Below are 16,261 nucleotides of genomic sequence, written 5' to 3'. Positions count from 1 at the left end.
TGTGTCTAATTTTCAGTGTTACTTCCTTCAAAAAATCCCATTGTAACACTGTTCTCAAAATTTCCTCTTTTCCGAGCACTGAGAGTTTGATAAAAATCTGCTTTGGAGGAACCTTATCTATTTGTATTGGGATGCTACCAGAAGTGTAATAAGGTTTTGTCTTTCTTGTAGCTATCTACCTCCTTTATTTGGAGTGGGAGGAAACAGGTAGCAGCAATCGAATTTCCTTTGGTTTTCCTGCATCTAGGAGTTTTGATTCATGTTTGAAGACTATCTTTTGCTGAGGCTTTCACCACACCCTTTTGTCACCTGCAAGTTGCCAGTACTTTCATTATTTCTTTGCCTTTGTTCCCCCTCCCTCTAATTTAACATCTGTAGGGACAAAAAGAGCAATGGATCAAGGAGAGATAGGAAGACCAGCCATCACCTGTAATTCAATACATCTGTCTTGGTGGGCTCTACTTTGCTTCTTGCACTGAAAACTTACTTGAATTACCTTAAATTACTCTTCTCTACATACTTCTGCCATTTCAGCTCTTCAGCCATCATTCTTCCAGGTGTACTTCTTCTGTTTCTTAAGACCGATTGATTCACTTCTGCTTCTGCATCTTTCAGTTGAAATCTGGTGTTTCAAGCTGTGGAAATGTCACCAACTGAATGTGACCAGGAGTGCAACAGGTGGTACCATTTCTTAATAATCAGCTCTATCATCATATTTTTTCATGGGGTTATTAACTATTTCCTGAGGAGAATTTCTTGTTATAAGTGTGTTTGGAAAGATAACCATCCTGACATAGAAGATTCTCTTTATAAAAAAAAGCAAACAAACAACAAAACACCAAAAAATAGGATAGCTCAATGATTTTCTATCTTGCATGTTTTTATGAACTAGAGCAGGATTTCAAAGACATCTGTCATCACATTGGTATTGTAAAACATTTTCTAAAAGGCATTATAATTTGTGGATTTGTGTTTGCAGTTCTTTTGAAGTATCTCAATTTGGGCACTGAAAACTTCAGTCACCCAAAAAACATTAATTGTTTTTTAAAATGTTTGCCTGCCAAATTCAACGTTAAAGGACAAAGCCTTAAACTGCTCTTTCATTGTGGTGGATTATGTTTTGTTTGCACCTGTGATGGTGTGGGCTGACTTCCTGAGATCTCTCAGGCAGAATATGTCTCCATATACATCTACAAAAAAGAAACAGGCTGTTAGCATAAATATGGTAAATAATTTACTTAGCAGCAATTTCCTGTTGGAGTTAATGAGAACATATGATTCATTGTATGTAGCACACAGAACTACCATTTTACTACTTAACAAGAATGAGAGTCATTCAGCATGTTGTCTGATGCATGCAGGTGGGTTGTGCTCTCATCAAAGTCCTCTGCTAGCTTCTGCTTCTGATCATACTTTTCAAAGCTGAAAGAGCCTGATTTCTGTGGTAGTTTTCAGCTGTCTGGCTGCCTGACCAGTGTACAAAAGCAATCAAGGGGCAAAAATATTTTTTCTCACGAAGCTGAATTTGAAATACTGACAAAAATGTTTGCTTTAAGCTTCTGTATTTTTTATGTTACACTCATTTCAATCACTAACTTTCTTTTTTTTTGATAGTTGTAATACATGCTATGCTTTGATCAGTTTTGCTATGGGTACAGTTTAGGAAGTGATTACTAATCATTGAGCAATCAATCAATCAAAATGGAGAATTTATTCAGGATTTCAGATAGCATATCCCTTGAGCATATTTTTTCCCCAAAAAAACGTATTTCTTGAGTGACTTCTTTTAGACAAAAAATTAAGGCCAGTGTCTTTTCTGCATTTGTTTAATTCTGATGATTTGCTAGACAAGTATTAAATTTTAGGAAATATTGGTTATTTTCACAAAGTTGAAATGCTTCTGTTCATTTTAAGGCACTGTAGTATCCATAGAGAAAATTGCATTAAAAAGGCATGGACAAGATGATGTAATTACATAGGAAAGACCAATAGATGCTTCATCTGAAAATATACTATTTTTCTTTAATAATAGGATTAATGCAATAGCTGATTTATTGACTTCTCTAAACACCACAGGCAGATGCTTGAAATCTCAATGTTTGAACTGAGAAACACTATAGCAGAACTGGAAAAAAGACTTAGCAGTGTTGAAGATGAAGGTAAGTGAATAGCAACAGAGCCTTGCTAATTGATTAAGAAGCAGAGAAAATTAGTTCTTTTGCATATGCCCTACAGAGATAGAAAATGTTATTTAGAAATTTAAGTTTTTTCTTTCAAACTAGACTATTATATGTGTGATGTTGCAAATATGAAATTAAGGAATGCATCATGTTGCCTGTTTTGGTTAATTACTAATGAAGCAATGAATAACATGAATTCATGGAGTTGGTAAATGCTGGCCACAGTAAACCCAGTAAAAAATTCCCTTCATTTTTATTTTCAAACTCTTCTGAGCAGAGGTTTGGATTAGGAGATTTACTAAGTGGAGGTTAGTAAAAAAAAAATAGTGGGAAAAGTTTGAAAAAATGCTATCTTTACTTAAAATGACATGAAGTAATCTGGGAAATAGAATAACTCCTTACTTATTTTTAAGGTAATGAATGGAAAACCAGATATGAGACACAAGTAGAATTGAATAGACAGCTGGAAAGGCAGATTAATATTCTTCAATATAAGATGGAGCTTATTCGTGGAAATCCATCAGGTAGAAATGGATATTCTTAACTATTTTCCAATAGAATTAGTGATTCTATGTTAACGTTATACCAATGGTTCAAATCTTCTGCTTACTTATAGATAAACTGTCCATTGTTCGTGCCTTTGATCAAATGCCTTTGGTGAGTACTGTAGCATTTAGTTGGTCAACAGCAAATTGCAGAGTAATTGAATTACTTGTATAGTCTTTGGGTTTCTTCATGACAAAAATATCAGCAGGCTGGTCTAGAAGTCAAAACAATCATTCCTGCTTACTTTTCTATTGTTTCAGATATGCAGATGCTTATAAATGTTCAGAGAAGAATCATTAAGTAGGAGGTATGTAAGACCTGAATGTTAGGAGGAGTCATGTACTTAAATTTTTGAGTGAGTGAAAGTTGTGTGTTTGAACCTGCAGTAAGGCATATGAGATGGAGTAGCTGGAGTAGTTCAATGGAGAAGTGGAAAAATATTAAACCTTGGTTGCAAAATCATGGCATCATTCAGAATTGACCATTCTCGCAGTGAAAAAAAAAAAAGTGTTTTCTTGTGACCAGATGGAATTTCTTGTGTTTAGGTTGTACCTATGGCTTTGTCTTGTCACTAGTCACCACTCAGAAGAGCCTGGCTTTCTCTTATTCATTCCCTCCCACTTAAACACATTGATGAGGTCTCTCTGGGCCTTCTCCGTACTGAACAGTCCCAGCTGTCTAAGCCTCAGATGTCACATGCTCCTAGTCCCTTAGCCATCTTCATAGCCCTGTTTTAGACTTCCTCTAACAAGTCCCTATCTTTCTTGTATTGGAGAGTCTAGAAATGGACCCAGCACTTCAAACATGTCTTGCCAGTGAAGAGAAGAGGTGGATCATCTCCCTCAACCTGCTAGCAGTTCTTCTTAATGATGCCTGGCTGGACATTGGCCTTCTTTGCAGCAAGAATACAGTACTGGCTTGCGCTCATCTTCTTGGCCATCAGGACCCCAAGGTCATTCTTTGCCGAAATGCTTTCCAGCCAGTTGGCCTTCATTGTATTCATCATTTCTCCCCAGAGGCAGGACTTTGCGTTTCTCCCTCCCAGGCTGAACTTCATGTGATTCTTCTCTCCCTGTTTGTCCAGCCTGTTAAGGTCCCTCTGAATGGCAACATATTCCTCTAGTGTATCAGCCACTACTCCCAGTTTTGTCCCATCTGTGAGATACGTAGATGAGTAGTTGCAGTAATGTTTTGCATAATACAGTTCCAGGAAAATTCCTCATTATACATTCAAATTTTTACAACATTGAAAGAAGTATCTGGTTTAATTTTCTAAGTTTTATTCCTTAATACACTCATATTTCAGGACCTGTTTTTCAGCAAAGCATAAAACATCTTTTTCTGCAATCATGAGGAGAAAAAGGCAAGGGAAAAATAGTATGTCTATTTAAAAGTAGTACATGAAGTGAAAACAATTTCCGATTCAGGACTGCTTTTTCCTTTTTGTTTCTAACCCACTTTTACAAACAGGTAAGGTAGATAAAGACAATGCCTTATAGCATGAGCAGAAATAATTAGCATTATGAGGCAGGGCTCTGATGCTTTTTATTCCAGTTGCTTACACTTACAGAGGTATTTTCATCTGACTTGTGTCAGATTCTGAGATGAGGATTACTGGGGGATTTGAGCATCTCCCCTATGAAGAGAGACTGAGTAACCTGGGGCTGTTTAGTCTGAAGAAGAAAAGACTGGGAGGTGATCTTTTGAATGTCTATAAATATCATAGGGGTGGGTGTCACAGTATCACAGTATCACCAAGGTTGGAAGAGACCTCATAGATCATCAAGTCCAACCCTTTACCACAGAGCTCAAGGCTAGACCATGGCACCAAGTGCCACGTCCAATCTTGCCTTGAAGTGCTCCAGGGACGGTGACGGTGTCAAGTGGCTGGGGCCAATCTCTTTTCAGTGGTCCACACTGATAAGAAAAGGAGCAATGGCTACAAAATGGTACACAGAAAGTTTCACCTCAACCTGAGGAGAAACTTCTTTACAGTGAGGGTAATTGAGCACTGGAACAGGCTGCCCAAAGAGACTGTGGAGTCTCCAGAGAAGACTCCACCTGCCTGAATGCATTCCTGTGCAAACTACTCTAGAGGTCTTGCTTAGGAAGGTTGGACTCAATGATCTCTAGGGATCACTTCCAACCTCTGAAGTTCTGTGATTCTGTGAGTTTACTGAGTCTAGGGAAGGCTACATGCCTTAAAGAGTGGTGGTGATTATCTGTTATAAGCAGGTTGTGGAAAAGTAAGTGCTCTTTCTGATCTAATCTCCTGCTTTCAGACAGTAAAAATTCTTGCCAGTTTTAGTACTGTCCTAAAGACCATCCTGTTTATCGGTGTTGACAGTGTGTTTTTTCCTTTTCTTTCTAAAGCAAATAATTAAAGAGAGAACAAAATCTGCCTGTCTCACTTTTTGGTTTCACAGAGTTGATTTGAAAATGCAACTGGAATTGTGTTCAAAGAAAAGTCTTGGAGATAGAACATTAATCTAGAAAATTAAACAGTAGAGTTTGCTTCAGACAGTGTTATTCCTGTCAGCCTGTAAAGCACAGACTGTCATGTATGCTTACAGAAGCGTAAATTTTTCCATCCAATTGCTAGTACACTCTTACCCAATCCTATTACACCTCACCAATCTCCTTTACCAACTACACCAATCCAGTACATTTTTAACCCTTACTAAATACTGCCTTGCTTCCTCACCTGTGAGCAGTGTTTCTGAGAAGTTTGCTTACTGCCCTCGTGAAGAAAAAAAATGGCAGCACAGCCGAAAGATTCATGCTGTCAGGAGTCTGGAAGACAATTTGGAGAGTCTTGGACTTAACTTGGTGACACCTTGTAATGGGTTAACACAGAAGTGAGGGAAAGTAATTTAAAAAAATGGATTGAGATAAAGAGTTGAGTTAAAGATCTTTAATATGAAAAAACGGGGTAACAATGCACAATTACCTTAGCCTATTTTCAGAAAAAGCACAGCAAAATGCAGAAAGCAGCAGCAGCAGAAGCCAGCAAGCTAAACTCCCCTACCCCTCCCCATCCTGATATTATCCCAGCAAAGAGTGCAGTACCCCCAACCCAGAAACTGAGAGCAGCAGTGGGAATAGGAAGCAACTCATGTTACAATCTGAACTTCAAGGCACATAATACTTGCTCCACGTGGGATTGAAAATTAGCAGCAAATTCAGCTTGACCTATGACACACATAGGGAAATTTGGACCCTGTGTACCATGCCATAGGTTTTTCCCTTGCAGTTTTATGACTCCAGGACAATGTCCTACCTTCAGCCTTCTAGTCTAGACTAGATACATTCTTCTCTTTGCTATCCAGAGGGCAAAAAAACAGTACTTAGGAATTTCATGAAATATTCATTTTAACTTGTCTTAGTTTTTGAAAGATGGAAGAAGGAGAAGAAAATAGATGTATTTTGTGGGCTTTGATTTTTTTTTTTCCCACTAAAGCTGTCATAAAGGTCAGTGTATATTTACAGATACTATCAGAGATTGCAGAGTTTTTTATTTTCTTTTAAAATTCAGGAGGTAAAACACTGGTAAAAAAAAATCCACTCAGATAATTTTGTAATATTTAAGCATATAGATTTATCCAAAACCTTTTTATGCTTTTTTTTTACAGTTGTTAAGGGGAGTATGAGAGAATATTTAGCTTTTCCACAGATGAGAATAAAGAACAGATGTGGTGAGTGGGTGTAGAATAGCAAAGAGCTTTGCAACCAGTCATCAATCTACATTTGCTCAAAGTAAAAATGCTGAGAGTGGGTATAGATAAACCCATGTATGTGTGTCTGTTAAATCAAGAAGTGCACTATGATATTTCAACTAGCAGTTGCATATGAAGCTCTGAAGGAAGATGGCAAAATGATTCTTTCAGCAAGATGATGCAGTTTCTATAATATGTCAAGAGTACATGGTAGATTTTATTTTGAACAATGTATTTAGAAAACTAAGTAAGATTTGCAAGTATTTTTAACCTATGAAGTTAGGAGTATGAAGTTGGAGTTGTCACCGTATCAAAGAATGTTAGGGGTTGGAAGAGATCTTTGGATATTGTCTAGTCAGACTCCTCTGCTAAAGCAGGTTCACCAAGGTCACACTGCACAGGGTCACATCCATGTGTGTTTCAAAAGACTCCACAAACTCTCTGGGCAGCCTGTTCCAGTGTTCTGTCACCCTCAAAGTAAAGAACTTTTTTCTTTCTGTTTCAGCGTAATTTGCTGCAGTGCAGTTTATGCCTGTTGCCCCTTGTCCTGTCATGGGGCACCACTGGTCCTCCTCTTGATGCTTGCCCTTTAGTCTTCTCCAGGCTGAACAACCCCAGGTCTCTCAGACTCTCCTCATAAGTAAGATGCTCTAGAGCCCTCAGCGTCTTTGTAGTCCTTTGTTGGACTCTCTGTGTTATTTCCCTGTCTCTCTTGAACTGGGAAGCTCAGAACTGGGACACACTAGTCCAGATGTGGTCTTACTAAGGCAGAATAGAGGGTGAGAATTGAGCAGATCCCTTGACCTGCTGGTCACACTCTTCTTAATGCATCTGTTATCAGAAGGATCTCTAATAATTCTTCTTGAGCAATCTTGGCTGTATTTAACAGAGGAGGTATTTTAAAGATACTAAAGAGATTTATCTCACTTAGTCACTTAAGGTACTACCACAGTCGACAGAAGGGGAAAAAAACCAACCATGTCTTTAGAGTACTTTATCCCATTTAGAGATATGTAACATAAAATATTTCTTGGTATGAATCACCTGAGGGAAAAATTAGTCATCAGGGACTCTGTCCGTCAGCAAGCTATAAAAACCTGAATGAAAAAGAATACAAATGCAAATGCTGGAGTGGTGAACAGGGAAGCACAGAAGATTTTCTGTGTTGATAAATTGCAGTAATTGTTTCAGATGGCTTGTGCTGTTTTTGCTCCAGAATCTCACTGAATGAATGATTCTTTGCTGTTAAAAAACATCCCTAAAACATCTACATATACAGTGATCATTCTGAAGCCTTCCTGCTGACTTGAGATAATCCTTTTTTTTTTATTTAAAAAAAAAATCCCATAGGTGTCACATGTATATGCAGTCCCAGAACCTTGAATGCACAAACTTTTACAGCCAGGATTTAGAAAATATTTTTTGTGTACTGAGGGCAGATTAAAAATAACCTAAACAGTGAGAATCACGAGGGAATTCCAGCAGTAAAAAGCTGTTTAGTCAGTAATTTCCTTTATGTCCCAATGAATAATACAACTGTCATATAGTACTTCAGAAATAATTACAGAAGGAATGCCTTCTCTCTGAAGTACAACATGATGCGAATTTTACTCGCTTCTCTTAAGCATGCTGCACTCATTTGTTCACAATTTTTCGTTAAATGAGTTTTGGGGAAGTACATGCTCTCTACTGAGCATCATTTCCCATATAAGCAGAATGAAAATTATTCCTTTCTATCTCATCATTTCTGCAAGAAAGAATCCCTAGATAGCAGCTTTAGTATGCAAATACCAAAGAGCATACTGCAAAATCAGTTCAGAAGAGCACACTCCTGATAGCATTGCCTTAGCAACGCTCTAGTTAAGATTAGCCAAAGAATCGAGGTTTCTGTGATAAATCCCCATTTTCAGGAATGTCCAGCACCATAGCTGAGAAAATCCTGACAGTAAGAGCCAGATGCTTGCTTTGCAAAGCTGCCTTTCTGAGAGCATTGTGACCATAGAACTAAGACCTTCACACAAACACCTTAGATTTTTTTCTGTCACTTTTAAACTGAGCGGTGTCACACTAGAAAAAGCATTGGCAGCATGACAGGAGGGGAATCTGGGGCTTATGAAAACATAAAGTGAAGACACTGTATTTCAGTAGGTGTTGATAACTGCCTATAGGGAACATCAGCTCTTTATAATATCCTAGGAAATGTTGACAATTCTCCTAGTAAGTCACTGTTAAATGAACACTGTTGCTTTTCCTGGGTTAAGTTACCAGTAGCTCTATGGTGAGAAGAAATCTGTTTTCCTATCTTTTTATGAAACCTGGAAGTATTTTGGAGAAACTTCTATAGTTTGGTTTGGCTGCCTTAGGCAGTACCCTGCCTCCTCAGAGACTTCCCCATCCTAGTCCTTTTGTCTTACCTCAGATGGGCATTTTGAATGCCTCCAAGATGCCTTTTTGATTTGCACTTTTTCATCTCTTTGTCATGTCTGCATTAATTCTTCCTTCTAGTAGCCTTGCTCAAACCAGCAGATTATTTTATTCAAATAACTTTGTGATATTCCCAGAGGCAGAATGAGCTTTAGTTTTGAAATAAAATGATCAGGGGAAAATCTTGCAGCCAAGTAACTTTATTAGCTAGTTGTTCTCAAGAATTCCTTAGCAGTTGACTGGAACTCGGGTATATCTTCCAGAGAGTGCACAAGGAAGCAATCTTCAGCCTTTTTCAGACCTACCAGGAGCAATATTAAGTGAAATATTTCAGAGTCAGCAGCAGCTTCTATCCATTTGAACCACATCAAAGGAGGTCTCCGTTTTAACTTCCTTACCCCCAGAATCAGCAGATAATCTCTGTAAGTGATGCTGTGGAGATAATGGACATAAGCATTTAGGGTAGCAGTGTCTCACACCTATTCCATTAAAGGAGTCTGAACTTTCCAACAAAACTCTAGGCTGATTTCTTTGTCTTGGCCGTTGCCAATGTGTGATGTGAAGAGGACCTGCGTAGCTCAGTGCTTGATCAGGCTTCCAGTACAAGGATGGTGCTGACCACAAGGGGGCACTTGCCATTTAGACAAGTACTGGAAGTTTTTCTTCACCTGCACTGAAGCCCTGATAGGGTCTAGTATATATGTACACTAGGATCTACAGTATATATATAATTTTTTTGTTTGTTTATTTATATATAAAAATATATATGCCGAGTCCATACTAAATATTTTTTATGTATAATTTTTTTTCAGTAATGTATGACTGGTGAGTTTATTGTTAACAATTTAGAATCAAATTCTGTTACAGTAAAACTAAAACACATAGTGTTCTTTTTGCTCTTGATGAGTGCAAAATGATACGCTAAAAGATTCAGCTAAATCAGCTGCTGAACATCAGCTCCTAGTGTTGGAAGGAAGGGAATTTATTTTCTAAACTTCATTTGATGTAAAATGTCAATCAGAATGGCTTGCAAAGGCTTCTTGTGTTGTTGGGTTTTGCTACATGGCTGACAGATATATTGCTACTGTTCTAACTCATTAAAAAGAAATTGAAGAGGATTAGAGGTGAAGCAGATTGCTATAAGGATCAATAGTCTGCATGGGCTGGGCTCTGATGAAACCAAGTTTGAATCTCTTGGTGATGTAATGGATTTGTCACCTTATGTGTTGTGCAATGATTGACAGAAATTGTTGCCACTGATAGCAGGCAAAGAAAAATCCGGAATGAGAACAACTAATATGGGTGGCCTCTAAATTCAGCTGTGGTATCATTCTGTATAATTTCATTTTCTAGCAAGTGCTGGAGATAAGATTTAATGTGTCATTGCTTTTAGAGTGAATCTTGCTAAGACCTGCAAAATTCTGCTACATAAAGAAAAATATTAATTTAAAATATCAGTATGTCTTTTAGCTTGCCAGCTCTCTCAGAGTGCTTTGACATGGACAACTTATTGAAAACTAAGGATCTTAAATTCAGGTTAAATCCCTTAGTCAGCTTATGTCTCCTTTTCAGCAATATATTGTCCATCTATTCAAGGCTTAGTAGAAGAAATGATAATAAATCTGATTAAACAAACAAACAAACAAACAAACATTTCAATGTTCAGTTAAACCAATTCTAAAAAAAAATAAAGACCATAATTTATCTTACTGGTTGTTCCTGGAGTATTTTGGACAATGTTTCCTTCTATTGGAGTGCTGCATAGCTGGGAGGCTCCTTCTGTTTCTCTCAATGGTCCTTGCTTTGTTTTGAGGCTTTTTTGTGCTCCAAGAACTCTGTTACAATTCTGCATTCCCATGAGCTATAAACTCTGTTTCCTGTGAGCTTTTGCTTTTGAGTTGTTTTACTGTATTAAGCACTAAGCTGATCATATAACCATGAGCATTGTTTCAGTGAGGTTTTCTTCTGCTTCCGCAGAATTCAGGAAAGGCAAGTTCTGCTCTTAGTGATTGATCTTTCTTGTTTCTTGGTTTGTATTATGCAGCAGCTAAGGACTTAGGATAAAGAAGATCTTAGCTAGTTCTTCAATTACTGTCGTGACAGTAGGGATGGGAGATAAAACCAGTCCTTGCTAAAGTGAGTGTCCAGAGGCTCTCTGAGGTTTTACTAGAGATGGAAAAGCAATAGGAAGTTGGTAAGAAATGCCCAAGAATTGAGCTGAAACCCTTTCCAAAAGTAGACTTGACCTTGCAGCCTTTCTCACTTGTTCCTTCTCCATCCATGTAAATTTTGCATTTCTGACTGATTAATGACTTGGCTCCAAAAATTACCTCAGCACTAGTTAAGAATCATGACAAGGACACGCTTAGGATATGAGATGCTGTGAATTCAAGCACTTAGGGTGGAAGGGGACTAAAATATCACTCATCCAATTTCTTTGTGTGTTAATTTTGAGGCTGTTAGACAGAAGAAGATTCCTTCCTCCTATAAATAATATGGGTGGGGCATGCTTCTCAGGTTGTGCCTTGTTAGGGAGGTAACCAGCGCAAAGCTTTGCTTTGAAACTCCGTAAAGGCTTTCATCAGCAAACTGAGCAGCTTGATTAAGCTTGTGTTTATGGACAACCACAACAGCAACAGCTCAGATACCTATCTAAATTATATAACAGAACCGGGTAAAAGCAATGTAAGGCATTGTGTAGATTGTTTTGTTAGCACTAGGATGTTAAATCCTGCCTGAAGTTCAATTTCAACTCTGGTATCTTTTTTCATTTTGGGCTTCACTTTCCAATCTGTACATTTGGAGTAATTTATAATTTTCCTATTTCACAGGAGAATTGTAAGCATAGGTGCATTACAAATTCTGAGGCACCCAAACTCTGTAGGGCTAGTGACTGTACACTTTAGTCACATTATCAACCTTTTTCCATCTGCTTGCTCATCAGAAGCTGTGTGGTATTCTGTTTGTTTGCTTGTGGTTGAATGTCAGCCTTGCTCCAGAGTTGAATAAATGCCCAAACATCTGCATTGGCAGCAAAAATAGACAGTGGTTCTGAAAAGATTAAATGGAAAAAAAAAAAAGATTTAAAAATAGTTTACTTTGAAGGTGAAAGAAATCAAAGACATTAGACAAGTAACATCATTGAGAAGATACCAAGTTGCTCAGTTGTAAGAGTTTTCACACCAAGTCTGGTCAACTTATATAACACTGATGGACAGTGTAGTGAGATAAAAATGGTGGGTTGTGGATTTATTTAAAACAAATCTGGAGTGCAGCATGAACTTAAGTATTTACTGTATTTAAGTTTACTGTGGTGGTGTAAAATATGTTGTAGGTGGTACAAATATGTTGCACAAAATATGCTGTCACATGGTTATAATCTTTAATGTGCAGTCAGGTCAAGGGGGAAAAAAATCCATTTCCTAGCTTGACAGTGCTGAGACCTTCTTGTCTGTCTTGTTTAATGCTCTACAGACACTGATATTGTATTGAAATAGCACATGACCCTACTGGAATTTAGCCAGATCTTCTCTTTAATCTGCAGCTTACTTTTCTCCTTGAATTGGCCAATGGTGACTATACTGACTGTATTAGGACAAAGATTTCATCTGTGTCCAATGTACTTCTGCTTTAATTAGGGGGAAAAAAGTAAAATCCAACCCAACTCCCCTATTTTTTTTTTCATGTCTCCAGTGTGTCTATTATAAGAGATTAAATTGAATAGCAGTTCAGTCATGTGTGAAACATTCTTGAAATACATAGCTCTTCTGTATCATCCCTTTCAGATTTTTTTGGAAGGGTGAGAGGGGTTATTCTCTCTTAGCAAAATGTTTTAGAAGTTCTATGCCTTTTGCCATGCTCCAGGTAAATCTTGTCTTCAATGGAAACCATAGGGAAATCTCAGTAGCAGGCAAAAGTGTTTTTGTGGTGGTGGGGAAAAATCCACAAGTCAAATTAGTAATGTATTATACAGAAAATTATGAAAAATAATAAAATATGCAATAATCTGCAGATGACAAACAGGAGAAGACTGGAGATTTCAAACAGGCAGATATTAGAGGCAGCTGTATAAGTTTGGTGGCTATCTGTTAGAAACTGTTGGTAGAATAATAATTTTACACATTGTAATGGAAATACATAATAGAGCAGTATTGCTCTGAGTCCAGTCAGGTTTTTTGCCCCTGTTAGGTCTCCGAAGGCAGTCATCCTCTCTGGCTGTCCATCAGCCCTGGGTCTCCAAAGATGTCTTTGGGTGTCCTCCCTGATGAGGGTTCAGTTTCTCTGGGTGACTGGTCCAGTCTGTCTTTGACTGACCTGTCTGTTCCCAATGCTGGCCTTCTAGTGCTGATTGGCATCAAGGTCTTGATCCAAGCTCCACCTGTAAGAAGGCAAAACTGGCCTCAGTGTGTAGTGACCAGGCAGATTAATTTATGATTGGAAACAATCCACTGCACACTGATGCGGTGAGTCTTTTCATGGGCATCTAATGACTCACATGCATATGACCCTCTGGGTTTGGCCAGTGTCATTGGGACTATTTCAGTTGACAGCAACTTTACTAATACAGGTTAGCCCACCTGCATTTGTAGCAGAGAGTGATGTGATTTGCTCTCTGGCTCGCTTGGCATGTGAACTGCATCCACCATTAGTTTGGCACATGAATGCATGCCAAATCATCCACCTGCTGGCTCCATCTTGCAGCAGGGGTGTCTTACTTTTATGTACTACTGCACATGTGATTTTGATGATGATGGTCAGCCTCTTCTAAGATGTCTGGTCTGGCTGCTGCTGGCAAGAGATGCTGGTTAGCACAGGTGATGCTAGTTTGGAACAGAGCTGGAACAATAAACAACATTTTAATATAAACATTGTTTTCCCTCTTTGCCCCCTCTTGCCCCCACCCATAGAACCCAAAAGACCAGTTTTAATGAGGTTTGAATCAATTATTCACAACAGCAGGTGAAGCTGTTGTGGGAGGACTCTTACTGCCCTCACTACTGCCACTATGACTTCTTTTCCATTCCCCACTCTTATTCAGGGCCTTGAGCACCAGGGATTTAATTTCTCATTTTTCCATGCACTTCAATAGGTGCTCTGGTGTGCCCACTGATAGAGCTTCCTGGAAACAGTTCCTAGGTGGTGAAGCTTGCTTCCTTCTTGGGTCATGTTCTTGGGTCCTTCTGGAGCGAAGTCTGGTCTGGCATGGGCTCCTGCATGGGCTCTTCCATGGACTGCTTGCAGAGAGGCCTTTGCTTGGTGCACTTCCTGTTTCTTGGTGTCTCTAGCCATGGGAGTGTCAGCATGTATGTGTATGTCCTGTTGCTGAACAGTCTCCCTGTAGTTCTTGTATTGGAGAGCCCAGAACTGGGCACAACACTCCAGATGTGGCCTCACCAGTACTTAGTAAAGGGGAAAGATCATTTCCCTTGACCTTCTTGCAGTACTTTGCCTAATGCAGTCCAGGATAACATTTGCCTTCTTTGCAGTAAGGGCACACTGCTGGCTTGTGTTCAACTTACTGTCCACCACAACCCAAGATCCCTTTCTACAGTGCTATTTTCCAGCTGAGAAGCCTACATCATTTATCATCTCGTGGGATTTCTTCTCAGGTGCAGGACTTTGTGTTTCTTGTTCAGCTTCGTGGGATTTCTGTCAGTCCATTGCTCCAGCCTGTTAAGGTCTCTCTGGATGGCAGCACAACTCTTGTGTATCAGCCACTCCTCTCAGTTTGGTGTAGTATGTAACTGTCCTGAGGTGACACTGCCCCATCATCCAGGTCATTACTGAAGATGTAAAACAGGAATGGACCCTGTATGGCCTCTTAGGGCTTAAATTAGTGTTTTTTTTTTTTAATTAGGTTTTTGAGTTTTTTTTTCCATTAGGAACCATTCATAAACTCTCTGAGAAATTTACCATATATTGGTAATGTCCTTCTGGCTCTAAGGTTTGCATGATAAATAGTGAGAAAAATTCCAAGAAGGAAGAAGAGAATATTTGGAGAGTCATGTTATTTTCCTTTCCATGTTTACAAGAAAAATCTGGTAAGTGAAGGCATTAAAATGCACTGAAGTCTTGAGAAGAAATAACTGATTATTAAGGCAATGGTCAAGTAGTCAGTACAGCAAGTGAAAGGATTCAGCTATTCTGACTAGGGAGATGCTGGAGTTAGAAACAAAAAGAAGCAAAAACTCTGAAAGAGATAGCTGTTTTACACAGAAGGCCCAAGCACACGAGTGGAAGCACCTGACTAGTCTGAAATGTAGTCACATTGAGAATGAAAACATGATGCAATAACAAGTATTAAAAGTGTATGCACTTGTCAGGAAAAATCAAAACAGAGCTAGATGTGGCATGTAGCAGATGTGAGAGACTTTAACATTATTTGTTCTTTCTTCCTCATCTTTGGCCACAAGCTTTCCAATCTAGTAAGGAGGGCTTTAAACTAGAGTTGCTGGGAGAAGGGATCTTAATCCATCCCACATCAAGGACAATGACACTAATAAGCACCCTGGGCCTGGAGCTGGACCACAGGCTGGCAAGAGAGCACCTGAAGTGCAGGATGAGGCAACCCAAGTCAGTAAATTAACTTCAGCAGGGCACCAACTTAAATGCCTCTACACTAATGCACAGAGCATGTGGAACAGGTAAAAAGAGCTACACACCCATTCATGGTCCTACTCACGAGTCAGGACAATCTCAAACACAAATGTAGGCTGTGCAAGAGCAGTCTTGAGGAGAAGGACTTGGGGGTGTCAGCTGATGAAAAACTCAACATAAGCTGGCAATATGCACTTGCAGCCCCCAAGGCCAACCATATCCTGGGCTGCATAAAAAGAAGTATGACCAGTATGAATGAGGTGATCCTGCCCCTTTAGGTAGACTGGATATTAGGAAAAAAATCTTTACAGTAAGGGTGGTAAGACACTGTAACAGGTTTCCTAGGGAGGTTATGGGTGTCCCTCTCTGGAGATACTCAAGGACAGGTTGAATGAAGCCTTGTGCAGTCTGGTCTAGTGGAGGGTGTCTCCAGTGGGGTTGCAACCAGATGATCCTTAAGGTCTCTTCCAACCGAAACCAATTTATGAATCTCTTTGGATTAATTCACCTTGAGGATGGATAAGAAAATGAATTTTAATCACAAGAATTTTGGGGAATATTGAAATATTTATTGAAACCACATGACTCAAACAATAGGACACCAATATTTTCTTCTTTGTATGTAAGTGTCTGCCTCTTGGCCAGCTCTAATACCTACTACAGGCAATGTGAGTCTCATTAGTACAGTCAGCTGAGTATGGATAGTTGTATCTGGATTTATCTAGGTAGGCATCTGCAGTGGGATAGTCACGTAACAGAGGCTCACAGATATTTCAGTGCAGAGTAACCCATCACTGT

At 39.0% G+C, this 16,261-nt stretch overlaps 1 protein-coding gene across 4 annotated transcripts in view; it reads left to right on the top strand.

Annotated features, from left to right (window-relative positions):
* The window catches only part of CCDC169 (coiled-coil domain containing 169), a 33,345-nt gene that overhangs the window by 4,805 nt on the left and 12,279 nt on the right, over positions 1 to 16,261 (top strand). For 2 of the 4 annotated variants that reach the window (XM_064140945.1, XM_064140964.1), the window contains exons 2-4: positions 2,077 to 2,159; positions 2,594 to 2,704; positions 2,797 to 2,837. In XM_064140945.1, the coding sequence (XP_063997015.1) occupies positions 2,077 to 2,159; positions 2,594 to 2,704; positions 2,797 to 2,837 (235 nt within the window). Of the gene's footprint in view, positions 1 to 549; positions 679 to 2,076; positions 2,160 to 2,593; positions 2,705 to 2,796; positions 2,838 to 16,261 lie in introns of those variants that run through there. The other 2 variants (XM_064140959.1, XM_064140950.1) reach the window with 2 other exon arrangements.

The sequence above is a fragment of the Pogoniulus pusillus genome, chromosome 3 (genome assembly GCF_015220805.1).
Source record: "Pogoniulus pusillus isolate bPogPus1 chromosome 3, bPogPus1.pri, whole genome shotgun sequence".
NCBI classification, from domain to species: domain Eukaryota; kingdom Metazoa; phylum Chordata; class Aves; order Piciformes; family Lybiidae; genus Pogoniulus; species Pogoniulus pusillus.
Note: the sequence above shows the minus strand (reverse complement) of the source record. Positions and strands in the feature narration are given on the sequence as shown.